This window comes from Arachis hypogaea, chromosome 15 (assembly GCF_003086295.3).
Source record: "Arachis hypogaea cultivar Tifrunner chromosome 15, arahy.Tifrunner.gnm2.J5K5, whole genome shotgun sequence".
Taxonomy (NCBI): Eukaryota; Viridiplantae; Streptophyta; class Magnoliopsida; order Fabales; family Fabaceae; genus Arachis; species Arachis hypogaea.
Genome location: NC_092050.1, coordinates 152,155,256 through 152,167,870, shown reverse-complemented (window position 1 = coordinate 152,167,870; position 12,615 = coordinate 152,155,256). Strand labels below are relative to the sequence as shown.

The following is a 12,615-nucleotide window of genomic DNA, read 5'->3' as shown; positions in this document are numbered from 1 at the left end:
TTTATTTATAAATTATTTTTAATATAAGTATTTATTATTTAAATTATTTTTTTAAAAAGAACTTAATTAAACTATTTATCTAAATTAGACCCTAAATTTATTAATTAGTGACAAATTCTTAAATAAAATTTAATATTACGATAGATTAATTTTTGGTCTCTCCAACGGAAAGATATCAGAAAAAAAAACCAAAAAATAAATAATGACTATGCCTTCTTTCCAGAGAAGTCGAAAATGTTATAGAAATATGTGATTACGTGGATACAAGAAAGAAATTTGGATCATTTGAAATTTCCATTAGTATAGGCTCTGAACAATTGGACTTGAAAATGTTTGCAGCCCCGTGATTGAAAGACGTGTTTTACAGCACTCTCCAATTAAACTTATGCAACTATGAAAGAGTTTTGAGGTATTCCAGTCATTTTAATCTTTGATTTCAATTGTATATAAATTTATATAAATTATTTTATGATTGAATATCTAAAAGGCTAAAAGTTTTTTCTAAACTTTCAGACGGAGAAAAACTTGTAATTATTCACTAGTTACATACAAGTGTATCTATAAGAGAAATTTTGCCAATCAAGTCAATTATCGTCTAACATATAGAAAGATTAAGAAGTTAGCATATCTTAGGTTATAGATGTTTTATTTTATATTTATAGAAAAGTGTATTCTTTTAAATTATATAAAATTGATATTTAACGACTAAAATTTTATTAATTATCAATCATCTTAATAAATTTAATTTATATCTTTCTTTTATTATTTATCAACTTTAATTAATATAATTTACGAATAAAATATATATATTTCATTGTTTGAATTAATTAATCAAATATATCTATTTACTTAATCTACTAAAATTAAAATTTTCTTTCTAACTAATGAAAGTGAGGTGTCGATTTTTCATGAATTTATTTAAAAATATATATATAATTGAAAAATCATAATGCAATCAATTTGTCTTTTATTTAAAAAAAGAATGAACTAAAAATGTAATCGATATACAATAAAAATAAATACCAAGTATATATATACATTTGAAGAGGTAGAGTTTGGCAAAAAAACTTGAAGATATAGAATAATTTGATACAGAATTTTTAGTCGATTGTTTCATATTAATCAATTTTAAAAAAAAAATCCATTCTATGCTATAATTTAAAAATTGAAATGTAATGAACTAGAGATTTTATTTATAAAAAGAATCAATAAAAAAATATATTAAATATAGTGGGAATATATCGATCAATCATGACTATAGAATTTTGAATATATAAAATTGAGTGAAAAATTTAATAATAAATTTATTCCCTCTTATATATTCATTTAGTATTATAATTCCGTAAAAAGTAAAAATATATAAATTCAAAAGAGATTCTTACTTAAATAAACCCCCTATTTATGTGATTTTGCGAGATTACACAAAGTGAGGATCATTGATGCTGTATAGCTCCATCAGAATTGTGGGTACTACATCATTATTTTCCTTATTTTAATTGTTGTTAAATTAATTTCTGCACTCTTTAAAAGAGTGTTTGACTGTCTATGAAAAATGTTTACTTCTTGGAATGCCGTTTTTTTTTTTTCTTTTCTGTTGTTGTTGGTCTTTTATGGTGTTTTAAAAACCTGATTACAATAGATTTGTTGGGAAAAAAACGTTATATGGATAATCTAGTATCTTTAGCAAAAGCCCATTACAATTTGATAAAGTAAAAATAATATCCATACTATAAGAAATTGATTAACAAAAATGATAGAGAATCATCATAATTTATTATTTTAATCATTATTTAATTATCAATTCAATTTTTTTAGACTAATAATCTAATAATATATTTTATCTCATACTTTTAAATATTAATGACTAATGGCCTTTTAGCATTTTTTTTCCTTATTTAGTAATTCAGCAATAGTATTAATTGTACTTATTCTGTATTGGAAGCAGTCAAATTTGAATTGCAGTAAAAAGTTAAAATTTTACTGACAAAGTATATCAGTTACAAAAAACATCCCATCACTTGCTACCCTAAAAAAGTTCAAAATTTAACATTATTGCAGAACCCACAGTGAAGAATGGACAATTTCTAATGGGCCCAATAACAGAACCATGAGTTTTGGGTTGTCTTGTCATGGACCAAAAGTACCAAACTTTGTTTCTATGCAAATCAATTACTTTCGTTAGCTCAAAAAAAAAAAAAAATTAATTACTTTGACTATGTGCTTTCTTCACTCCAAATCTCACACATCCTAATTGGTTACTGCATATACAAGTCGAAATTCGAATTATTAGATCAACCCAAATTGATTAATGGACTCGGCTATTCAATTTGAAAAAAAAAAAAAAAGTCCTTTTTGAATGCAACAATACAAACTGTAACATATGATATTGATATGGAGTCTTAAAAATACAATAGTAGTACTAACATTACTATACCTCTTTTCCCACAGAGTCCCTCAAGGCCCCAATAATGCAACAACATTACTGTAATGTTTGCTCTCAATTAGACACCTGCTGACGCACATAACCATTTGTTGATATAAACATTTCAATTTTCATTTTGTTAAGACAAAAAGGGAATGGAAGTGGGCACATCCTACCCAACTTGAATAAATAAACAGCACCAACAATGCAATGGTAAACATAACATAACAATTTGGTGATATGTAAACATTAAGGACACAGATTCAAATTCCAAGAATTCCATTTGTTGGAATGTAAAATAACCTCAATAAAATTGCACGGGTAATTAATCTCTTGATAAAAAAATACAAAACCAGGGACACCAAGAGGGGCAAGTGAATGTTAATTGGAGACACAAAACAAGTGTCTCAAAAAGACTCATGAGGGTACTAAAAAAAACTACTAAAAACAATGATATTGTCAGTATTGCATTGCTCCAAAGAAGGTCCCATTATATACAACAATGAATTGGGGCAAAATGGTCCTTTGGGTCATCCCAAATGACCATGCAATTGAAAAACGAATAATTAACAACTTAATTGCAATAACAATAACAATAATAATCATAATAATAATAATAATAATTCACTCATTATGTTGGTCTGAGAAAGAAATCCTTCCAAAATCCAAATGAGCAATTTGATAAAGCTCTAACCAAACCTCGTCAGCCTCAAATCCAGCATTGACAGTGACACTCTCCAGTTCATCGTCCCTCCCAACAACAACATCATTGGTTTCCGATGATGTTGATTGCACGACAGCGACAGCATCAAAATCATTAGTAGTAGTAGTACTACTACTACTAGTTGTTGTAATAGTAGAAGAAGAACATTTGCATCTTCTCTTGTTGTGTTTGATCAGTGTTTTCTTCTTCTTGTTGTTAGATGAGGAGGAGGAAGACGACGACGACGACCATGATTTCTTGCCTAAGCGGAAGCACCTTCTTCCGACAACCCATGGAGCCTTTACAAATGCTAAGGCGAAGCAGTGCAAGACCGCGCACGGACAGCAGCATAGCGCGACACAGTCGGCTATGAGGCCAGCCGTGCACGACTTGCACAGCTTCGCCGAGCACTCCATTGTGCTCTCTCCTCCTCCTCCTCCTTCTTCCGTCTCGGAAACAGGTGGAAGAGGAGGAGGAGGAAGATGGTGATTTTTCTTGTTGTATTCCATGTGAATGGAGTCTTAATATTTATGAATGAATGGCACCTGCAAAAACCTTTACATATATATACACTATTAATATGAATTAATTAAATTATTAAATCATAAAATTTCAATAACGCTCATTCTATCATTCTTCTTCTTCTTCTCTTCACTGTTACTTCCTTTCCAATGTTACTTACTCACCCCCCTTTATTTATGAATTCAATAGGATCTTTCTTCTCTCTCTCTTTCTCCCCTTTTACCCCCCTCTTACTCTTCCTCACTCCATTTTTTTTCTTCTTTAAAATATATACTACCTCTAGTAATAAATAATAACAATTTATATGACTTTCATATTGTATGGTTTTGTAGCATTTTATATGTATATATACAATTATAATAGTCATGTATAAAAATAATTGTCAATTTATTAAAGTTTATCCGGTCCTTATATTAAAAAGTTAGAAAATATATTATTATTATTATTATTATTATTATTATTATTATTATTATTATTATTATTATTATTATTATTATTATAGTTCTATTGACCGAAAACAGCAAAAAAATCTTGATTAAAATGTTAACTCATCATAAATACTATGAGACTAAAATGCATAGAACATTAAATTTCAAAAAAAAATGTTGATGAAATTAAGAAAAGAAGATTACCTCATATACAAATAAAAACATTATTATTATTTTTATATAATATTTAATTATCTAAAGATTATACAATAACTTTAAAAATATAAATGAAATTTAATTTGGACGGTAAAAAAATACACTAATTATCTATGAAGGTAAAATGGATGTTAATACTACATAAATTTTGGTATTATTAAAGAAATATTTTTTTTTCTCAAAATTAAGTACTATTTACTATAATTGTTGCAAATAAGGAAATCGTTCTAGAAATAGTTGTCTCATAATAAATTGACAGAATTCCAATTATTTCAGTTACATTGGTGGTTGAGTGAAGTCCTCTCCAATATGAAAATTTTTTAAGATATAAATTACTCATAAAATTTTCAGTCCATTTCTTTATTATGTTCTGCTTAGTGCGTTGTTCACCATCCTTCATTCTTGTTACTAAAATTAGTTTTATTGAATTTAGTAAACTTTTAATGTATGCTAAAGATTTAGATAAAACCAAACTTATTATATATATAACACTGATAATAAAATTTATTTATTTTAATTATTTTTTCCCCAAGAAATTGACACCTTAACTCAAATTGTATTCAAAATAATCAATGCATTCATGTCTTTCTATATATGTCATATATTGATATATGATGCGATGTTCATGCATTTAAGTAACATCAAAAGGGTGCAATGGTGAATGTGGTAAAAGTAACAAAAGTGAGATCAAAATTAAAGGGGTAAAAACTTGGTAAAAAAAAATAACAGAGAAATTTTTACATTCACGCGCTTTACTCATAGGTTGAAATGCATTCAAGTTTAGGTCCAATAGCAAAGAGTGGTGAGGAGTAAAAAAAAAAAAAAAAAAAAAAAAAAGCAAGCTAGCACTTTGACTTTTGTTATTGAATTCAGAAATTCAGGGAGAAAAATATTTGTACTATGTTTTAGAATATATTTAATATTTAATATTAACATGTATTCTTAAAAAGTAAAAATCTTCATAATTTTTTTAAAATTTATATTAAATATTTTTTTATAACAATACAAATATTTATAGAGAAAAGGTGAGTTTGTGTACTTGTTTGTGTTTTGAAAGAATGAATGTGTGGCACTCAACACTTTCTCTCTTGGAGGACTCCCCATTTGACCAATGACCATTCCTGAAGCTGAGTTATTGCTATTCATTTATTCAGTATTCAATATTCGTAAAAACTTCAGTTAAGTGCCTTCAATAACTTTTCAAAACGAATTAGATCAAAATTCAGTGTCTGTTTGACTTGGGGAAAGCTTTTTTTTTTTTTTCATTTTTAGCTGTGTTTTTTAAAAAATGTAAATCAAACATAAAAAGGTAAATTATTATTTTAATCTCTGTTGTTTTCATTAAATTTTAATTTCGTCTCTAACATTATTTCAACGTTCTATTTTTATCTTAAATGTTTTATTTTGTCTTATTCTAATCTTCTAGTCAAAATTCAAATTTTTTTCTTCCAAAAATTGTAATTATACTAATCATAGTATAGTTGTTCTAATAATTTGAGAGTGAAAATAACAGAAGAATAAGAGAAATCATAAGATAATAATAAACAAAAAAGGTATTTTTGAAAAAAAAAGTGTTAATTTTGACAAAAAAGCTAAAATAAATCAAATTAATATGTTTGAGATAAAAAGTATAACATTTTAAACGTCAGCAATAAAATTGAGTTCTAGTCCAAATGTTAGGGGTTAAAATAATATTTTATCTAAACTAAAATTATAAAAACATGATTTTATTTTATTTTTAATTATTTTTTTCATTATTCTAATTTAATTTATAAAAAAGTAGATTAATAGATTGCTAATGATGGCAATATTGGTCATGAAATGAAGTTAAGTATGCAATATAGTAGAGAGTTAACACTAACAAAAATTATTTTTAGTGAACAATTTTTAGTAGCAATAATATATTGATTATTCTATATCTTGTTAATATAGATTTTTGCGATAATTATATATTTATTATTATTACTATATATATTTTTGTAATTATTAAAAAAATTTATTGATAATTATATAATTACAACTAAAATTATTTAGCAATAAAGCATAAAATTACTAATATTTAATATATTAGTAATTATTTTTATTGTTGCTAAAAAAAAAAAATAATCACTAAATATAATTTTTTCTAGTAGTATAGGTGTAAGGTAAGGTAGTCCCTAAAAACCAAGTGGTGAGTGGTACATTTATATAGAGTGGCATTAACATGTTTTTACCTAAAATAAAAAGCTATATGCAGAACTTGGAATTATTACTACGTGCGAGTGAAAATGAATAACAGAGAATAAATAGAGAAGGGTATGTAGGGTGCCAAATTTATGAAAATAGAGGCTTTCATTAACTTCTTCAACTTCAACCCAATATATTTTATTATTGGCAAAATATAATGGTAACTTGATCCCTTGCTATGCCTTTTATGGTTTGCATTGCAATTCGCAACTATACTATTCTACTGCCATCTCTATGTGCACATTGCAGCCTCTTCTTCTCCTATATGTCATTTATGACGGTTAGATACCTTTTAGCTACCCTTTCTTTTATTTTTCTTTTTGCTTTTTTCCATTATTCTCTATTTCGACAGGTCAATGACTAATTTATCGTAGATTAAAATTTTATTTAAAGATTTTTTATTGGTCAATAAGTTACTACACGTATAAATTAAAGTGAAATTTAAACCATTGATATTTATTTAAACGGACAAGTGAGCTAACTATTCGACCAATCTAAATTGGTTATTTTATAGCTACTTTCTTATACTTATTTTATTCTCTTAAAAACATTTTACTTTGTTATTTTTGTTTTAATTATATATAGTATGTAGATATTAAGTAAATTATATAGCTTGGTCTAAAGTTCAACTCATGATTTGAGATAACAAAAATTATATTGGAATATATATGATTTAATAATTTAATTTAATTTTTCAAGAGTTTAATTTTGATTTTCATTGATAAATATATAAATCCTTTTTTTGTATCATCAATGAAGTTTTATCCTCATGAATATAATTAGTTGTATTATAACGGTAACTGTGTATGACAATATGAAAAAAAAATGTAATTTAGTTGGAAAAAGATATATTTTTATTAGAGATCATAAAATAATTATGAGAAAATCCAGAGAAAGAAAATGTGATGGATGTGAATTATTATTATATAATATATACATAGATGACCAAAGCCAAACATTATCAAAAGCATGAATTGAAATATATGCATAAACAAATACAAATAAAATGATTTTTCAATGTAAAAAATTGAAATTTAATGTGAATAGGAATGACAGAGAGAAAGGTAGAATACCACATCAATTACCAAACTCTTGAAACATCACTCAATATTTTTTCACTTCAATTTGATGTAGGAATCTTAAGAGTAAGAACAGGTCATGTTCTATATAAATGGAATGCTACAAGGGATTAATATATTACGGGTAAAATAGTAAAGAAAGATAATGTATTGATTTTTTTCATATAAAAAAAAAGGGGAACAGTGAAATTTTATAATTTAATACTAGTGTTACCAAACATGACATAACATTGTAATCGGAAAAAAAGATGCTCTTCACGTGCATTCTTTTTTTGAAACAAAGGGGAAAAAAAAAAGAAGAAGAGAGATAATAAAATGGAATGTAGGTATTTTAAGACTCCTCTTTGAATTTCCCAATGATATGTTTATAAGTTTTACTTTTGGAGAAAAAAAAATATATTGTTTATAAAGTTTAGTGCATTAAAAAAAAAGATATATATAATATTGTAATAAGGTAGTACTCCAAGAGATCATGTGTGCCCGATTAAAATAAAATGAAGAGGATGTTGAAAGAGAAAACAGATCTGGCAACCAAGGCTGCCAAGGCTGCCAAATTAATAACTATTAATTCTTCTTCAATTTCTAAAGTTAAGTATTGACTATACTATACAGCTATAAGTTAATAAGTTAATTTTACTACAGTCAAGTCCAAGATCTTTAGATGGGATTATGAATATTTTTTAATTATTTTAGAATTTTTATAATTCCATCAAAATTGTAATTAAGTTATATATATATATATATATATTAATTAAATTTTTATACTGTTTTTAATTTTATAATTAAATATTTTTTTATAAATTAAAGATATTCATAATTAAAAATTTAAATAAATCTTTGATCATATATATTTTTAAAAAAATATTATATTAATTTTAATATTTTTAACATAAAATAATCTAAATACAAAATTAAAAATAATATAAAAATTTAATTAAAAATATAATACAACTATAAAACCTAACAGAATAATTAAAATTTTTTTTTAACCCAAAAAGATTTGTCGCACATTACAATACATTCTTTTACATTGGCGGTTAATTAAATATCTGTAGTAGTTTAACTTCTTGACCTTTATTTGGGTTAACAGTGAAAGTGGTATTTAAATGATGGGTAATGTTAGGTAGACAAAAAAAATAGTAAGAATTTGTCTTATTTAACATTAATTAATTATCGCAACAATTAATAAATACTAAATAAGGTAAGTTATGGGTGTTTTTGGCTGATTTTTTTTGTTACCAAACATAATAATATCTTATACTAGTGTCCTAAAAAAATATAATAATAAATTAAATTGAACTTTCTATTAATTAAATAATGATATGTTATAAAATTATTATTTTCGTACTATATTATTTAACTGTTGTAAGAATCAATTTAATTCGCAATTATATATTTTTTAAAACCTGGTTTGAGACGATATTCGATTTTTTGAAAACTAAATTAACGTATAAAAAAGTGGAATCTTCATAAAAAACTATTTTTACCGTTAACTAATTATATTTTCAAATATTTTATAACTATGCCTATGTTTCCGTCAATGTAAACTCACACAAAATGACATGCTATTAGGGCTACTCTACAACCTATAGGACTATATAACAGTGATATACTATTATGGCAGGGTATTGTAGCAGCTATACTAATAATGAACTAGGTAATGAAACTTTCTCTAGGTGCTATTTGCATACAGTAGTAAATAAAAAAATTAATAATCATTAATTTAATTATTTATATAAAATATAAAAAAAATTCTTAGTGTTCTAATAATTTTAATTAGTTGTGATTCAAAAAATATAAAAAATATATAATATATATTAATTAAAATTAATGGTTAAAATGATTGAAACATTGATGTTTCAGAAATATTTAAAAACTTTTTAAAAATATATATTAAAAAGAATTAAAAATAAAATATATATTTATATATAATAATTTAACGATTAATTTTTTATAGGTATACAATATTTTTTAATATCCAATTATGTCACATAAACAAATTTTATAGATGTCCCATTCTTCGAAACAGCTTTATTTATCTTTGACGTTTAAAATGCTAATAACCTAACTATAGTAAATCATTAGAGTAAATGAAAAAAATAAAATCTAATAAAATCAATAATAGGAGTAGTAGTGCTTTTCTATATATATATAGTCACTAAATGTCTAAATGAGGAAATTGACATTAAAGTCCCTTTTGCCTAAAATGTAGATTATTTTGCAACATATTATGTGTTAATTTGGATTAGTTTTTTTAGTTAAAAAATATTTTTTAATAAAGTATTTTTATTTAATTTAAAATCTATTTGAATATGTCTTTTAAAAAAAAATTATTTAAAAAATTAAATTATTTATTTGTTCTAAAAGCTAACAATATCTTTTTGTTAAAAGTTAATAATACATTGTTTTTAAAAAAAGTAAAAACAAAATACGTTTTTAATATTTAAAAATTATTTTTAAAAAGCCTATTCAAATATAAAATAATTTTTATTGATAAAAAAAATCTTGTTTAAAAAGATGAAAAAATAAATATTTTTTTAAAAGACAATATGTCCTGAGATGACCTATATAAAGACTTATTTTGTAGCATGACATTTTTTTATACATAGATTATAAGTAACATATATATACTTGTAGTACTATTATAATTAATTCAAGTAATTACATTGTAGTAATTTAGTTCTAAGTTGATCAATGCATAACAAGTAGCATATGCTTTGATAAAACGTGTCATTATTTATATTTATTATTTTCTATTTTATATATGGATGTTTCAAACCTCACCTAAAATCATAAAAGAGTATATGTTTTGATTCAACTTGATGTATATATAGATGACAAAAATGAATGTTATTAGTTGGTTGATGCATGTTAAACATAGTTAAAGCATAAGAGTGAGGAAAATTGAGATTTAAACATAACTAACGAACTCAAATAATAAAAAACAAGCTAAGGCAATGCTATATATCCAATAAGATCCACATTCAAAGCATACATTACTGAAACTATCATGAACCTGAGTTGCATGCATTTAATTTATATAAACTGCTAATAATTCAATGAAAAGACAAATGAAGAATAAGAGTTTAAGAGAGTTTATTACCTAAATCAATTATGAGTTGTATCCTCTGATAATAAGAACTAGAAGTGTATAAATTCTGAGTTGCTTCAACTTCAGAGAAGTGGCTCTGATATGATTATGATGATTACGATCTATCTTAGTGAAAATTGTTTTCTTGATCTGATATATATATAATAAGGAAGCAAACTAAATAAGATATAGTTTTATTATGTAAGGAACAAGAATCTCTTTCTCTCACTCACGCTCTATCTGACTGATTCGTAATTAATTAATTAATTAATTAATTTCATCGTAGTCTGTAAAACTTTAAGAATTAAAAAGGCAAACCCAATTTTATATTAACGATGAAAGTAGAAATTCTGAGAGTGTAGAAATTCTGTCTCTGATGGAGTGAGAGAGTGAAGAAGATCAGAGTAGTAGAGTTCCAATAACATATGTATATGTATATGATATCAGTTGTTTTGATTTCTTTCACTTCAACCTGACCAATGTGTTCAGGCACGTGACACCCAGCCTGCACGTGCACCCTTTATTTCTTGTTTGCTGGTAAAAGGGGCATCTCAATTGATATTGATATTGACGAATCTTAGGAGAAAAAATAATGTGGATGAGGGTAAAGAAACTTAAAAGTAGAAGGATTTGGGCGGTTTCAAAGTTAATATGTAAAGCCTTCATCTCTTAGGATTGTTTAAAGGCACCGAGATATTAAAATAAGAATACAAACATATAAAATTGTGTTTGACAAATGAGACATGTACTAAAATATGTGTTAAAAGACTGTAAATTAATATATTTTATATCTATCTTAATAAAAAAGATACAAAAATATTAACAAAAAATTTAATTTACTTTTTATTTTTTTATTTTTTTATTAATTTTTTATAATTATATTTTTATTATTATATTTTTTTAAATTTTTAAATAAAAAAATAAAAATAAATTAGACTTTAATAATTTATTCTAGTTTATTATTAAATAAATTATAAAAACACTAATTTTTATATCTTTATTCTTTATATCTTATTTTAAGTGTTTTGTCTTATCTTATTTTTAGAACTGGATGCAATCTTAAAGTTGTAATTTAATTATACATTTATACTACAATCTTACTATTTGAATGTTCATGATGATACCAAATGTTACACTTTAATTGATAAGGTATATATGAGTACATGAAAAACAAAGTCGTCCCTTTTAAAACTGAAGCCAAACCTGCTCCTTAATTCATGTTATTCTAACCACTTGACCTAGAAGTTATTAAAAAGAAAAAGAAAGAAAGAAGTAAATAATAATAATAATAATAATAATAATAATAATAATAATAATAATAATAATAATAATAATAATAATAATAATTGGACACAAAGTAGAATATCTCCGTTATATATACTAATAATGTACTTATGTACTTGTTGATTTATTTTTTATTTATTAAATGTGTGTAAAAATAATAAAAATAAAATTAGTTAAGAAGATAAATTATTTATTATAACTTAACTAAAAAGGTTTTGAAGTCAAATATTAAAAATAACAAAAAAATATTTATAAATTATATATAATGAAAAATATACTTTAAACAAAAAAGTTGTGCACCAACTCTTTTTTATATCCTCATTGTATATAAAATATAGATCAATTATGTTAGATATACAGTACACTAAAATTAACCACTAAAATTAGTCATTAGTATGAAATATTTATTAAAATATAAATATATATTAAAAATAAATTAAATAATACATATATTTATATACAAATATATTGATGATTAATTTTAATAAATAATTTAAATATATAAATAATATTTTAAAATTAGATATATATAATGAATTAAAGTAGATAATTGAAACCAGGATTATTAGAACTTTTTTTTTTTTTTTGGTCAAAGGATTATTAGAACTGAAACCGATTGGTTGGTTCGACAAAAAAATCGATAA

The 12,615-nt window shown here is 24.0% G+C and overlaps 1 protein-coding gene across 1 annotated transcript; it reads right to left on the bottom strand.

Annotated features, from left to right (window-relative positions):
- Positions 1-2,864: 2,864 nt before the first annotated feature.
- Positions 2,865-10,833, bottom strand: LOC112751390 (uncharacterized). The gene is made up of 2 exons (XM_025800516.2): positions 10,700-10,833; positions 2,865-3,680 (listed from the first exon to the last, which is right to left on the bottom strand). The coding sequence occupies exon 2, from the start codon at positions 3,632-3,634 to the stop codon at positions 3,047-3,049; it is 588 nt and encodes a 195-aa protein (XP_025656301.1). The 5' UTR covers positions 3,635-3,680; positions 10,700-10,833; the 3' UTR covers positions 2,865-3,046.
- Positions 10,834-12,615: the final 1,782 nt, after the last annotated feature.